The sequence below is a fragment of the Myotis yumanensis genome, unplaced genomic scaffold (genome assembly GCF_028538775.1).
Source record: "Myotis yumanensis isolate MYYU_CA2020_CCGP unplaced genomic scaffold, mMyoYum1.0.hap1 SCAF_10, whole genome shotgun sequence".
Classification (NCBI taxonomy): Eukaryota; Metazoa; Chordata; class Mammalia; order Chiroptera; family Vespertilionidae; genus Myotis; species Myotis yumanensis.
The window spans coordinates 58,933,413-58,949,884 of NW_027223761.1; the positions used below are offsets into that span (position 1 = coordinate 58,933,413).

The 16,472-nt window shown below is 44.3% G+C and overlaps 1 protein-coding gene across 2 annotated transcripts in view; it reads right to left on the minus strand.

Annotated features, from left to right (window-relative positions):
• FAT3 (FAT atypical cadherin 3) overlaps nt 1-16,472 on the minus strand; it is a 524,011-nt gene that overhangs the window by 17,934 nt on the left and 489,605 nt on the right. For both annotated transcript variants that reach the window (XM_070425876.1, XM_070425875.1), the window contains exon 21: nt 10,682-11,150. In XM_070425876.1, the coding sequence (XP_070281977.1) occupies nt 10,682-11,150 (469 nt within the window). The remainder of the gene's footprint in view (nt 1-10,681; nt 11,151-16,472) is intronic.

The window sequence follows — 16,472 nt, forward strand, 5'->3', positions numbered from 1 at the left end:
TCAACTTTTGAAACTTTTGTGAGATTTTCATTTATGTTGTCATTTTCCAAGGGCTCTTTGTTTGCTGAGGTTTTCTTTTTTTTAAAAAAACACATTGCACCCTGCTCCTATTTTGTGCTTGCCATATTTTCTCTTATATCTCCAAAGATATTAATAACATTTTTATGAAGTTTTCTCCCAGCATAGTTTCCTCCAAGTTGCTTTTCTCTGCTTCTGTGTTTTGGTCTCTGTGATGGTAAATTTTATGTGTCAGACTGACTAGGCCATGGAGCCAAGTTGTTGGTCAAACACTATTCCAGACATTGCTATGAGGGTATGTATCTGTGGAGGTGATTAACAATTACAATCAGGTGACTTAAAGGCAAGCAGATTGCCCTCTGAATGTGGCTGGGTCTTGTCCATTCAGCTGAAGGCCTTCAGAAGAAAGGATTCTGCCTCGGGGTACAATATAGAAATCTTGCCTGGGTTTCCAGCTTTGAAGATTTCAAATTCAAGACTGCAAAATCAACCCTTACATAAATTTCCAGCCTACTTGCCTGCCCTATAGATTTCAGACTTGCCAGCCCCCACAATCCTATGAGCAGCTTTCTTAAAATCCATCTGTCCGTCCGTCCGTCCATCCATCCATCCAATTGGTTCTGTTTCTCTGGAGAACCATTTTAAAAATTCTCTGTCTTCAAAATTAGAGGAGTTCCTTCCTTGTCTGGTAATCCTGGCTTATCAGCTCACAGTGAAGAGTGGGGAGGTAAAAACTAGAAATCTGAGGGGAAGTCTAAGCACTTGAGTGAGGCTTGTTAATGATGATACTGTGTCAGTACCTTTGAGGTGGTCAATTTCTCTACAAATTACCTTTATCATCTTCACAGAGGGAGGTTCAAAGGCCTGTTTTTAACATGGCGGGTGCTGGGTGGTGGTAGAGGAAGGGTGGTCGTAGGTCTCAGCATCCACTGAGCACATCATACTTACTTACTCCATAAACCCTGCAAATAACCATCCTCACTAATTTGAAGGGCTTTTGGGCTCATCTCTGCTCCCCCAGTGGTCAGTGACTGATGTTGGGATTGCGTAGTTTGATCTCTAAAGTTGTAAGATAGTTAATAATCTTTAGATGGAAACAGCACATACTCTCATCAACATTTTCCTGAATCCACACTACAGAGAGCTCTCCTGAACAGGAGGACGTTATGATTGCGTGTGAGTGTTCATCGTTCAGAGAGAGAAAGACTCATCTTCAGGAGGCAAGAGAGCACTTTACATTCTAACAAGGAGGGAACTCCCAGCTTCGCTGGCACCAAGAAACACAGAGACGGAGGCTCAGAGAGACACACTCCTAAATGCAACACCGATGAAATTCCAGGGAACTAACTTATAAGGAAAGACCATTCCTGAAGCAAACTGTGTCTGCGGATGGCCAGTGTGGAGTCCGAGGGCAGGTGCAGTGGTCTGAGATATGCTTCAAATAATGCTGACGTGGGATTATTCTTTTCCATTTTGGAAAGTTTTCACCTAAATGGAACTGAGGGTTGCTGAAAGCAGTTGGGACTGGGGAAAATGCTTCTTTGTGTCACCTGGCTACTCCTTTACACCACAGCAATCACTAACTGCTACACATCAGGGCTTTTATTTTGAGAGAGCTGGCTTACCAGCACTCCTTGGCCAGGATAGCGTGCCATTTAGTGGTAGAGTAACGTGTGAGGATGAACTAGATTCCATTTTTAGACTAACAGGAGGGGTGGGACAGCTGCAGTACAGGATTCTGGAAAGCACATCGGTGGCGAGGAAGAGAGGAAGTCACAAAGGGGCAATCTAAGGCAAGGGGGTCAGCTCGGGTACCACTCCTCCCTCTCCAGCTCCTTTTTGGCACCATTCTGGCAATTGCTCAAATAAAATATAGCAGAAGTAGTCAGTAGCAAGGGAAAGACAAGGAGGGACTGTCTGGAAAACAGAGACATTCGAATCACTATCAGGGAAACTGGATTCTAACAAGGGTCGTGGGTTTGATTCCTTTGATTTGATGTCTCTGGGCCCTGGAAAATCAGACTTTAAAACGAGGCCCTACCTCTAGTGCACTATTTTACGCCCACACATTTCTTTCTGCATTTTGTCATTGTCATGATCTTTTGTGGGCTCTCCAGTGCTACCTGTTTCAGCAGCCAGCCTGGCTGATTAACCCATTCACTGCCTGAGTGCCTAAGCAATAGGCTGTGGTGTGTTGGGGCCAGCTCAGGCAGGGCGGGAGAGCTGACTGTTAACATTTGGGGAATTTGGCAGGCCCGTTACTAAACAACGGGTAGCCTGGCATCAGCCAAGGTGGGAGTATGTACACCACAGAAATCAGTAAATGCTACAAATCAGGGCTTTTATTTTTAGAGAGCTGGCTTACCAGCACACCCCTGGAAGAGGGACTATGGCAGGCCCTGGGAAGACAAAGACAGGAAAATTACAGACAGCATGAGCACTCAGATAGCTCCAAAACTGCCCTGAGAGCAGGCACAGGGAGCAATGGGAGCACAGAGTGGGGACCTTGGGCCTGCTCTGGAAAAAACATGCACGACTGGGGAGCTTTGTTCTGCATCTGAGAGAACTTGCTGTCCATTTTGAAGATGATGATGATGACGGTAGCTAATACATGACACTTACTATGTGCTAAATAATTCTAAGGACTTTACATATATATTAACTTATTTAATTCTCCAAAAGTGCCTATTATCATCCCCATTTTATAGAGGAGGAAACTGGGGTATGAGAATTTGATGACTTATTCACAGCCATGGACCCAGAGTGGATTTGAACAGGGGCAGTCTGCCATCAGAGGCCTGAACTGTTCAGTATGATCTTGAACTGTATTTCCATACATCACACTTCATTACACCCTCTACCTGGATTTCTCTGTTTAGCTAACAGGAAACTGTGTCGGATCTGCTCTCATGATCTCAAACCCCTGGGACAAAGGAGAGACCTTTTGGAAGAAATCTCGATTTTTAGAACTTTATATTTGGAGGAGTTCTTTTGTTAACACAATGAGAGGGAAAAGCAATTAGATTTTTTTAAAAAGTGGTCAGATTTTTTTTTTTTAAATGCAAGAAGAGTGATCTATTGTTTGGCTGTATGAGAGAGGCTTGTTGATCAAAATTAACTTGTTCTCACAAAGTGTTATTTATGATCTCATTATCTCAGCCTGGGCACTATTATTAATAATTTTTATAATATCAGTAAGTCTGCTATAATGATACCAAGTGATCTAATGCTTTATTGCTTTTAAATCACTTTCAGTCATTCTATGGAGGATAATAATAATCCGTAGAAGGAAAAATAAGAGGCCCATTAACATCCCAACTCCATGGGGTGTTAGACAGGTTAGTGGCTTGTTCAAGGACATACAGCTAGTAAGTGATTGAACTTGAATCCAGGCTTTCAGATTCTCTAATCTTTCTACCAGTCTGTATCGGCATTGGGACTTGTCAGTGAGCCAGAGCTCATTACTTGCTAGGAATAAGAAGGAGGGGCTCGGAGTTACTCCCCACAGCTCTCCAGGGAGCTGAGGAGCCACACTGAGATGAACAGTATCAGACACCCTTTCTGGGAGCCAAAAAATCATTAAATAATAAAGATAATGGCATAATAAAGTTTCTCCTCTTCCCAAGCGTTACCATATGTTATTATAAAACACAAATAAAAACAGAATTTCAAGAGATATCTGGGCATTATTTGATCACACATTATTTTCATTTTTGTAAATGTAAAAGAAAAATAAAATTCAGTGGATGACCTCAAAATCTTATTAAAAAGAGCAGATTTTTTTTCCACTCTGGGTTGGGGGAGAATGTCAAATAAGGAAATCATTAGCAAGAACAACAGCTTATTAGGTGCTAAGAAAAATGCTAAGAACTTCCTACGCATTATTCTCATCTAATTCTTAATAACAACCTTATGGTATAAATACTATTATGGTAGTTATTTTACAAATGAAGGGACTGTGGTGTAAATAAGTTGGTTTGCCCAAAGTTACACAGTCAATTCAGTGGCAGGTGCTACTTTATACCAGTTCCCAGATTAAAAAAAAAAGACAATCGGCCTCCCAAAGTATTGAGATACATGTTAAAAAACAAAACATAACAAACAAAAAAACCCCTCAAAACAAAGTCATAGCTTCTCTCCTCTCAAATCTGGCAGGATGAGAAGTGTATTTCATCGCCTTTCCTCAAAGCTGTGCTCTTGTTTACAATCCTTCTAGTTACAGTGGAGGCAGATGGTTTTGAAATCTGCATCCGGACGAATGTAAAATGCTCCCTCCTTTCCCCGCTCAAAGAAGAACATGGCAAAACCTATTAAGTGCAAAAAATAGAAGTGGTTTGAGCAATTATAGAGTGCATTTGGGCTGTGTAGGCAAATAATCAAGATAATGCCTATCTTACTTCTGTGACTTCTTAGTCGTTTTCCAACCTGATTCATTCAGGTAATGGCCTCACCCCTCGGCCCTGCTCCCCAGCTTAGGTGAACATCATTCTGATCGGGGTTGGCTGCCTTGATAAGGAAACATCTGCCTGCCGCACAAAGGGAGAAATAATGACAAATGTGCAAGGAGCACTTGGGATCTGGAGCCGGCATCAACCACTATGCTCGCTGAATTACGGGTTTCATTCAGAAACTCTGAGGACTTACATGGTTGGGGGAGGCAGCTGTGATTTGGGGGTGAGGCCTCGGATGTAAGTATATGTTCTGTCTGTTACCCAGGAGCCAGGCGTGATCATGGCCGAGCTGCCTGACCTCTAGGAACCCCTCTATTTTTATCTGAAAATTGAGCCTCACCAATACCCATTTCACAGAGGAAAATAAGGTTCTGGATTCGTTAGCCACAACAGAGCACCCACAAGTGAGATGCTTTATTGTTGTGACTATTATAATGACTATGGATTCTGAAGTTTCTGTGCTGCTCATAAACAAAACAGTTGAAAGCGATGGGAGTTTTTTCCTCTTTAGACTGGACATTGGAAAGTGTTGAAATTTCTAGTCTGTGTGAATCTCAGTGTGAAAAAAACTAGAGGATGCTAAACCTAAGTGGGGCCAACACAGCTGCTGATCACAGCCTCTGTCGTTACGTCACCGTTTCAATGTGTAGGCCTACGGACATTTCTCTCTCACCAACCAAGGACACACAATACCTAAGACCTTGTAAAAGAAAAACTTTTGAAGGCTGGCCTGTAACTTCCCTAGGAAAACTGGCTCACGTTCCATATCTTGTATATTGGGTTGAGCCTCTTTGAGGATCTGGAAACTTTAATGTGTGAACAACACTAAGCACACAGTAAATCCTCACCTGCTAGCATGTTCTCTTGTGTCCACATATAACCTGACTGCTTTAGGGTTTTGAGTTTCTCTATTAGTATCGATATGATGGTATTTATGCCGCTACCATGAGGTTTTTCAAAAGTATGAAGGAAAGTTTAACTCTAAACACCACTCAGAAAAAAAAAATTTTCCCCCATAAGCTGCAAAGTTCAGTCAAATTATGTTCACAGTATATTCACGGGAGCCTGGCTTTTCCCTTCTCTGCCCTCTGTGCTCCGTGGACCAGTGTGTTCAGTCCCCTTAAGCCAGCTACGAGGGGACGGAGACCACACAGTTCAGTCCATTGGTCACAGAAATGGAATGGGACCCCAGAACTTAACATAAAGCTCAGCACAAACCAGGCATTTAATTAAAGTTTGACCAACTGCATTTATCTAGACCCTTACAAGCCAGGGACACAAAACACTCAGTAAAACATCACCCAAAGTGCCCTGACCGGTTTGGCTCAGTGGATAGAGCATCAGCCTGCAGACTGAAGGGGTCCCAGGTTCAATTCTGGTCAAGGGCACATGCCTGGGTTGCAGGCTCGATCCCTAGTAGGAGTCGTGCAGGAGGCAGCCAATCAATGATTCTCTCTCATCATTGATGTTTCTATCTCTCTCACCCTCCTCACCCTCTCTCTTCCTCTCGGAAATCAATAAAAAATGTTAAAAACAAACAAACAAAAAACATCACCCAAAGTAGCAGGGGGAGCTTTGTTGCTGACAACACTTCTATGCCCAAATATTTGTAACATCTAAGAACTTGCTGTTTTGTGCAACTTGCTTAGAGAAACTAGGAAGACACTGTTACCTTTATCTTTGAAGGGAAGCTCAGGGTGACTCCAGACTGTTGACTGTCTGGGGAATGAAGCTCAATCTTAATGTGAAAACAATTATAAAAATGCAGGATGAGCATCTGACACCAATTCCTAAGTGTCCTGTGACTACTTAACTCTTCTGGAATTGACCGAGTCCCATTCCTGCTCACACAGAGTTTACTGAGATTTCCAACTACCAGGGGTCCTCAAACTCAGATGTGCATGGTACCCTGGAGCCTTGTTAAAAACAGAGATTCCGGTATCCCTACCTGTGCAGATTCTGAGATTCTGACTTGTATGTTTGAGTCTCCCTTACCCAACAGACTTTGCGCTGAGAAATTGTTCTTGGTGAGAAGTTCAGAAATTTGCAAGTACAATTCAGTGACCTAGCAGAAGGTTCCTCTGACCGGGGCAGCAAATGATGGAGGCGAGTAAACAGATGTTCCTTTTCCCTTAACAATCAAGAGACTCTTCTCTAACACAGTCTTATCTTAATAAGGTCCTCCGGCGGTGCAGCTGCACCTCGGAGTTTGAGAACCACGATGTGTAATATGTACAAACAAAAGAGAACAAGTTCTCCTAGGTTTCGGGGCAGTTAAGAGACAGAGAGAGAAATCAGTATATCACATAGGGATCTTGTTAAACTTCAGATTTTGATTCAGTAGGTTTGGGGTGGGACCTGAGATGCTGCACCTCTATTCCCAGTGATGCCGATGCTGCTGGTCCCTAGAACACACTTCGAGTGACAGGACAAGAGCATAGGCTGGATGGTTCCACAAACTTTATTAGCTGTGTGATGCTGGGATAGTTACTTAACCTCTCTGGCCTGTTTCTTTATCTAAAATGCAGGTAGGGAGAGAAAAATAGCACAGATCCCAGAATATTGTTGCGAGAATGTCACAGTGTATGAGCATTTGCAAGGTAAGCACCTAGCACAGTGCCAAGCACATGGTGAGAGCTTAACAAAGGGTAGTTCTTAGCATTTAAAAATTTACCAGCTTTTCATTTTAAGATTTAGACTTCCAGTCTCATGCAAAGCTGTCTGGATGACTAGTTTGTTTGGCCTCGAGTAGCCTCCACTAGATTTTCTGGTAATGGGCTTAAGCTGATCAGGAGAAGGCACGGAGGACCGAGGACTCCTGATTCAGACTGTGGGTGCTCGCTGGGCCGCTCCCTACCCACTGGGTCTGGAAATGCAGGGGTCAGAGTGAGACCAGACCATTTCTTCTCCACAATGGTTGCTATTTCCAGTTCACGTTATGAAATATATATAATTTGAAGGCTTTACCAAAAGAGAGCCTTCCCTCTGTGGTTGCTCTACAGCCTCATGTTTACACTCTTATTACAAGTCCGTGTTCTGGCCTCTGCGTCCCCCGGGGACCCCACGGCTTGCTCCTGCGACAGCCAGAGTCACAACACTGGTCAAACCCGCTGACCATGGCATTCTGAGCTAGCAGGCGTGGCTTCCGTGCCCTTCATGCCAGAGTCTGATTGTGCTTGGAAGTGGTTAGAGCAGAATTCTTTCCCTCTGACAGAAGATGCTTCTTGCTGTGGATTGCCTGCTGTAAGAACTCTGAGTGTTCTGCAGTAATGTGCTAGGATGGCCACAGTGTGAGAGTGGGCCATCAGGAGGGCCAACGAGCAACAGTATTCCAGCATTCTCCAGTGGTTGATAGAATGATTATGATAAATAGGTGTCCTGCAACATTAGAGTATCACATGGTAATACAGGATTCCCACAACAGTGAGATGTTCAAACAGTTAACTTGTGCTATCAACATTCTCCTGTGCATGAAGTCACATTTTAATGACTTCTCTCTACTCTCTCTAGCCCCAATTTCCTCTTTGAATACCACATGCATTATAGCCTTTGATCTGGAGAAGTAAGACTCTCTCCCTGCCATTAAACACTCCTGGCAGCCAGAAGGAATCCTCCAAGGCATGAATATTCTTTCATGAACGACTCAGTCTTATTGTCCTTTGTAAACTATCATAACTAAGATGCTTTTTATTTTAAATAACCTTATAATTAGCTACATAGTTTCACAGAGCTGAGTTAAAAGCTAGATTGTTGGTTCTTTCTGTTCTTGTCCCTGCCCCCTACTATTTGGCAACAATGGAGGGAATGTGCAGATAGGATACTAGGACCTGGCAAAAATTACTCTAATATGAACAGATAATGGGGGGCAAGGAAATGAAGTCTCTCTCCTCCTTCCTTAGAAGCGGAGGCCTTATCCCTAAAGCTAGGAAGCAGGTAGGTGCCGCCTCACACATCAGAAAAGGAATCGTGTGCCTTTGATTCCACAGGAAGCAACAGAAGACCTCTTCTTGGATTTCCTGGTGAGTGTCAGGAGTTCGCTCTCCCTGGGCTCAGTACTGCTGTGCCTACAAGCCCCAGGTTGCCCTACCTGGACCATGCCTTGGGGGCCGCTGAGATCAGAACCAGTGGGCCCCCTCCATTCAACAGAGGAGTAGGCTTGGGAGAAGTAGGTTGTGAAGATAGAGGTGAGGAAAGATACTTTCTTTGCTTTAGGAAAACATATGCCCCCAGGTCCAAAGGAGAGACTTGAGCAGGTTAGAGGCTCTCTCACTTTGGAAGAAGGAGTACCTGCTGTGGAATCCCAGACCCAATCATTGGTGGGAGTGAGAGCAGGGGGACAAAGAGGAGCATGAGAGAGCAAGTAGGCAACGTTGACCTTGACCACAGTGGGCAAGGTTGGGTCCCTGGAAAGCAAGTTCTTTGGGCCATGTGAAAAGTATATGACAGGCGGGTCCTCAGGGCTGGAATCTGGTTAAACCAAAAGGGGATTAAAAAAATATATAGGGAAATTGCTGTTTCTGATGTGGGTTACAGTCATTTCACGAACATACCTGCACTGAATACTTAGCTCAAGGATTTCATGGCAATTAAGAAAAAATGAAAACACACCCTGAAGAGCAAGATTCCATAGGCTTTTTCCTTAATACAGTGATTATTATTATTTTTAAAGCTAACCCATTGTGGAAGCTCATCTCTCTGCCAGAAGAAACCATGTCCTGCCATTGTTAAAAAGTATGTTACAATTTGTGGCTGTGTACCTAGCATTTGACATGGAGTGGTGTTCTATTTCAACCCAATTTAATTATATGCTCCTTTTATATATCCTAGATGGCTCACACTCGCAGAATTGTTTTGCCTGGTGAAAAACTGGCCATGACTTGTCATAATGGGCTGGTTTATAGAACCGCTGAAGTATAGTTACTGCCCATCATTCGGGAATTATGGCACCATAACAACCCTTTATTTACATATACTGCTGAGACAGTAAAAACAGCAAATAGATTTCTTAAATCGAGCCTGCAGAAATTCCCCCCAGGGCACTCGGCCCTCATTGTGGCAGTAACATATGCAAGTCTAAATAACGCTGGTGTCTGTATTTCGGCCGTGCATCATTCCAAGGACAGTTTATACCATTCTAATAATAAAATGGACTCTAAATTTGGAGTTGGGCTTCACGAACGTTAGATGGTAATGTGCACAGCAGAATCTCTAAGTGATTTGTGAGGAAGGTTTAAATTTGCTAATCACAATGCCGCCGGGAGAGTCTGAAAAGGGGCTGCCGTGGAATCAGTGGCTGAGCCACAGGGAGGTGCAAAGGCTCCAACCCAGAAGGGCCTGGCCCAGTTTGCATGAACGCACACTGCATCTGGGTAATGTCAGGGGTTCTTGTATCTGTAGACTCCCAGGACTGCAATAACCTTGGCATTTCCCTCAAAAACAGAAACCCTTTGTAAGTCCTGCCACCCTTTTGCTCTTTTTGAAAGAGCACCTTTTTGCTCTTTCTTTCATCTTCATGATGCATCTTTGGGAGGAAAATTATTGGGGTAAAGCACGAAACCCTCACTGACTGTCAGGAGATTTCAGGTCAATTGCCCTCTCCTTATTCTGGACTTTTCACTCCTTTATAGAGTTGTCACTAGACTCATCTTTGATACACACATTCTGAAAGCATGCTCCAAAACATCTCCGCTATATTTCTGCTCCTGGGAAGTGGGTTCACCCCCCCGCCCCACCCCTTTAGCTTCCAGTAAAGTTATATGTCTACGTGTGAAAGGATTGTGTACCTGCTGCCATATGGTCTTCGTCACTCAGACTGCTACCAGTTATTCTGCAGCGACATGCAGGAGACTCAAGAGGGCAACAACTGAAAAAGGGGTCTGATTACTCCAAGCGGCTGGGGCCTGGGGGAGTGTGGGGCGGGCCAGGGTGGGGGCATCTGTGACAGCATCTCTAGATTCCTGTGGTCAGGGTCCTGCACCACCTATGGGATGTTGCACATGGACTGGCCAAACTGGACACTCCTGTAGTTGCCAACCACTCAGACCCACCAAGGGTGTTAGGAAGCTTTGCTAGCATCTTGGATGAATACCGTCTCTGGGCAAGCACTTGGGATGGCTATGCACGTGAGAGTGAGGCCCCCTGTAAGTCTATCACCCCCACCCCTCTAACCCCCGTTCCCCCTTAGGGTGCCCAGGGCACAGGGGCACACTCACCTCCGGAGGGCAGGCCGGCGCAGCTGCCCCCGTGCTGGCAGGGGCTGCGCTCACAGGCGTCAGGATAGAGCACGCAGCCCAGCTTCAGCTCGGTCAGGCCCACCACCTCCGCGAAGCTGCTGCGCTTGTTCTGCAGGGGCAGCTCGTTGTTGTTCAGCACCACCGAGTCCAGGCAGCCCTGGAAGCCGCTCAGCACCTGTGTGACCCGCGTGTCGGTCAGGCTGCGGACGTTCTCCGCCTGCACCAGGGCCCCGAAGTAGATGGTACTCTCGGCGCTCAGTGTCTGGAAGTAGAGGGGCGCCCTGCGCCGCTCCACGTAGCTGTCGTCCAGGGACAGGCTGGTGAAATTGCGGTTGAGCTCCAGGAAGACCGAGTGCCAGCTCCCATCGTTGACCGTGCGGCCCGAGATGCCCAAGAGTCCGGGGCCACTGCCACAGTCCAGCTGGAACCACAGCTTACCGTCCATGATCTGCGCGGGGGACGACACCAAAGCGCTTTTTAATATGCATCAGGCAATACATTCCTGTGCACCCTGTCCTCCAACGGGGAAGGGGAAGCGAAGGAACATGGACCTTCCAGGTCACTAAGAGCTAAGGAGATACGAATGGCAAATGAATTCACAGAAACAGACGGAGCCAGTCTTTCCGAAAGCTTTGACTCATGATAGACGGTGAGGGATTATCACAGCATCACTCATTCTCACAAATAGATTACATCTCTGTGCTCCAGTATGTTCCACTCGCTCATTCATGGGGACTCTCATTTCCACCTCTGTGGCTCCATGGATTCCCTGGTACCTCTTTTTTTTTTTTTTTTGGCATAAATTTCATAGGCTCATGCCACACAAGCATGTACACTATGTATAGAAGGTGGGAGGCTCTGTGAACCGGCAGAGCCCTGGTTAGTTAGGAATGAGGATCTAATTGGGGCTTTGTCCTGTATCACCCAGGTCACCTGGAGAGAGCCACCTGATTGACCCCTTATCTGTGGAGCAGAGATATCTGCGGTGGCTTATTTTACCAGAAGACTAGGTCCCTGCAGAATGTTTAGCCACATCATGCACAGTTAGTACATACACACTCTGCTCTGTAACGCAAATGTATGGACGTAAAAAAGACTGCAGACAAATATTTCTTTTCTTTTCAGAGAGCTTGCGTGAGTAGTCTATGCTGCTGTCTTTGTTACTTTTTCAGTTCAACAGAATGGACCGAGTGGATATTGTAAATCATACCAGAATACTTGCTCAGTGACAACTCCTGGGTAAATACCCATATTTTTATTTCGATGTGAGTCATAAAATGATCAAATGTGACTTCGGGGACTACCTTCTGCACAGTCCATCTGCTGTTATGCTCTGCGGCTACAAAGCGGTGTCCCTAGTCTATCAGGGGAAATCTGGTGGTGAGGGTACAATTCATGTAAAGCTCTGTAAAAGGAAGTATTCAATTAATATATTACTTGGTCCGTTCCCCTCCCCAACCCGACCCTCTATCTCTAGGGATAATAACCAAGTTACAAATTCACCCAGGAGAACTGATGTGGCTCTGATGTACTCATACACTGGAGCTCTGTCACTAAGAATCATAAAAGTATCCCAGACTAACACTGAGCACTGCTAAGTGTACCTTTTTCTTTCCTGTTGAAAAAAAAAAATAACAGCAGCAGCACTACTGAATGAACAGGAAGCCAGAGGCCTACATGATCCTCAGCTTTTTGAAAAGAAAACTCATCTGTATCTTCAAAATTCCAGGAGTTTGAAATTATAAGCCTTGTTTAGATGACAAACTAGAATGCTGATGCCAAAAGCTGCCTTGAAAAGAGTTAATCTTTTGCTATTTCACAAGTATATTCCGCCAGGAAGAGAAAAGAATGCTCTCATATTCTCTCATACTGGAAAATTACACTCTGATCCTATTTATTTTTCTCTGTCTTCAGAATAGGGTTAACCCAGTTTTAAAGGATCTCTCTTTTAAGAGAACAAAGCTTTCTCAAATCAGAGGGCAAGCTATTTTAATAGAATTTGAGGTGTGCATGAAACTGTAAAAAAAAACTTTATAGCAATGATCTGAAATGATGGGGGAAGGAGGCAATTTCTTCAGTGAAATGCATAATTCAGAGAGTATTGCCCTAATGTTACAAAACATTTAGGCTCTCGGGGTTGTTTCAAATCAGTGATATGCTTTAACTCCGGTCTTCTGTGGCTTGAGGCTTGGGAGACAACATATCAAGTTGTCTGTAAGAGGTCTTCTTGGAGGAATGTAGAATTTTGAGCAAAGAAGTTTAAATTGTGACACAGAGTCTTACTGCTTTGGATCTTCGGTGTGATAATAAACCTTGCAAGGGGGTTACTACATGTTCTTTGAAAAGGGGACTTTTAACAAACCTATTTTTCACGGCTGCCATTACTAGCTATCTGGCACACAGGAAGTGCTCAAAAATACATTTTGAATAAATCAATTATCATCCCAGCCCGCCAAATCTTTTCTCTTTATAAATATTGTAGTGCCCTCAACCTGTGTGCCTCTGTCAGAAGCCAAGACCTACCATTCCCCAGCTTTCACTTTGGGTATGTCACTGAATCTCTCGGAGCCTTGGTGTCTTCCTCGGCGGAAGAGTAGTCACCATGGGTAAGTGTTTAGGTATATCATTATTATAATATGTTAACTCCTTTCTTAGTGATACTCTGATGCAGACCCTTGGGACACTGGGATCTTGGGTGAGGGGCTTCCTCTTTACTCTTCTAATCTATGTTAGAAAGACCTGGATTCTCCAAGTGGCCAAATAAGCTTTAAAAACCAAAGGAACTCTCCCTGACCATCTTCCTTTCAACCCTGGGTGTGAAGCTAGCCATGTTTGAGAATCACCAACATAAAGCAATGAATCATCTAGAACTTCTCCAAAAGCTAAAAAATGTGACCACTCTAAATGAATAAGCAAGGACTTGTGCTTTTGCTGTAACACTGGACCTAAAAGATGGGCACAGGGGAAATGTTACTTGTATCTGGCAAATCTCTCCTGGTGATCTGACATGTTTTTATTACAGGTTCAAGGACAGCCACAGAACCTACCCCACCATTTTCATTCTTGCATTGGCTGCCAGGAAACTCAGAGTTATGGTTTCTGTTCCACTGAAGTAGAAACCCTAGATCTAGATATTGTAGGGATGATGTTCTGCCCTTCCCCACTTCATTGGTAGGCTCTTATTCTTTTGTGTGTGTTTTTCTTAATGGTGTTTCGATTTTATTGCATTTGCATGTTTATGTTAAGCCTGGAATCTTTTGGAAGGAAACAGGGTGTCCATGTTGAACAGATGAATGCCCCCCTTCACTGCTGCCTGGAGATAGCAGCGCTCCCTGCCCATGAGCATTTTCACTTCTTGAGGTATCCATGCACTTCCTTCGCTGTTTGCAAGGGGTGCCCTCCACCCCACTGACTGTCTTAAGTGCTTTTTAGAGAATGTGCTCTAACTGGGAAAATATAAACAGCCAAAAGTGCAATTTAAACAAAGCATTTCAGCGTAGTCATTGAACCAAAGTGCAAGCCACACACCGTACCTAAGGCCAATAAAATTAAATCTTGCACGAGGTTGGAAATGTTAAGCAAACAGATCCAAATCCCCTAAGTGGATATTCCTGGCGACCGTAGGAGAATATCTGCAATAGTTCAGTACAGCTGTGTCCTGCTTTGGGCTAACCCAACATATGAAAAGCAAACGTAGAGAACAGACAGATTGGGGGGTGATTATTCACATCACAAAGGGATTAATGGAAGAGAGTCCCTTCAATCGGCAACCATCCTGAGTTTATTAGAATTCCATTTATAGAGATTCAATTTACACAACTTCCAGAAACACACTTGTTCCATGAAACACAATCTACCTCAGGAGCTAGAGCTGCCTAAAAGGTTTAATTCTTCTTTGCCATCCCCAGAGAGCTGCACATTTTAGACATTTTCCAGTGACTTGTCAAATGACAAGCTCCATTTTAGGGTCAAGCCATCCAGGTCCAAGATTTTTCTTCTCAAGTTTAACGCAATTTAAGAGAGTTGCTAATAGAAAGTGTTTGCCTCATAAGGATGCTCTGCACCCACCAGCCCTTTTGAAGGAGGAGAGAGGAAGGTCAGTAACACTCAAGCAGAACCACCAGGAGCTGGCACTCGAAGGGCAGAGCATTTCCCAAGCGACTAAACCAACCTCCACACTCAGGGCTTTTTAGAACGTGATCTATGGGGTGAAGGCAGTATGCTTTGGGGCCAGGAGAGAACAAAGACAGGAGTTAGGTCTTTGCATTTTTCTTCTTCCACCATGAATATCTGATTTGAAGTCACTGTTTTCTAAAACTGCACTTCCAGAATGAGTTTTTTATTGTTGCTGTTTTGTTAATCATCACCCAAGGATCTTTTTTCCAATGATTTTTTCAGAGAGAGTGGAAGGGGGGGGGGGGAGAGAAAGAGAGAGAGAGAGACATTGATGTGAGAGAAACACATGAATTGGTTGCCTCTTGCACGAGCCCCGACCAGGTGAGCCCCGACCAGGGCTGGGAATTGAACCCATGACCCTTGGGTGTGTGGGCTGATGCTCTAACCACTGAACACACTAGCCAAGGCCAGAGTGAGTCTTTTGATCCCCAGTCAGGGCACATACAAGAATCAACCAATGAGCCCTGGCCAGTGTTTCTCAATGGTTAGTTAGAGCATCAACACGCACAACAAAGGATCGCGGGTTTGATTCCCAGTCAAGAGCACATACCTGTGTAGCAGGTTTGATCCCCTGCCACAGTCAGAGCGCATGTGGGAGGCAACCAATCCATGTATCTCTCTCACATCAGTGTTTCTCTCTGTCTCTCTGTCTTTTTTTCCCCCTCCGTCCCCTTGGGTGAGGATTAAAAAAAAGAAGAAGAACCAACCAATGAATGCATAAATAAGTGAAGCAACAAACTGAGTTCTCTCTCTCTCCTTTGCTCTTTCTCTAAAATCAATAAATAAAAAATTTAAACACAACGCTTTCCTTTGCAGAGCTAAAATTATTCTCTGAGTTGAATGAGTAAGGACAGTGGGAGATTCCCCTCAAAAGTAGCCAACTTTTGAATTCCAACTCCCTGATCACTCACTCTTGGCCACCAAGTAATACCTGGCAATAACACCTGGCAAAAGTCTATGTGACAGGGGAAGCCACTGGCATTCAATTCTCATTCAATTCTCTCCCCCTAGGATTAAAGTCTGGGCCATCTAATCAACTTGGATGTCACCTATAAACAATCAAAGAACAGAAGCTAGGAAGGTCCACCATGACTCCAGTTAAACCTAGTGATAGAATCCTAGGGAGGAAACACTGTCAGCCACTTCCGCCTGGGTGGGCACTTCCTGCTGGACAGACTATGTATCTCTGAAGGCCCTTCCAATGGGCTGGTGTAGCAACCTGGTAAGAAACGCATTTGATTAAGCATGTCTTCCTCATTCTTATTTCTTCTCCTCACAATACTGGAGGGATTAATCTGTCCTATAGACACCCAGAATGTGTTTTTTAAAATTTTATTGATTGATTGATTTTAGAGAGAAAGAGGAAGAGAGAGAGAGACTTGTTCCACTTATTTATGCCTTCATTGATTGATTCTTGTATGTGCTCTGACAGGACATAAAAGCCGAAACCTTGACGTATTGGGATGATGCTCTAGCCAAGTGAGCCAGGGCCAGAGTGTTTTTTGTGGTTTTTTTTTTTTTTTTTGATAAAATAAGTTATAGTGTCAATACTGAGAACTAGGGGAGCATGGAGATTAAGAGACTGGAGTGTAGG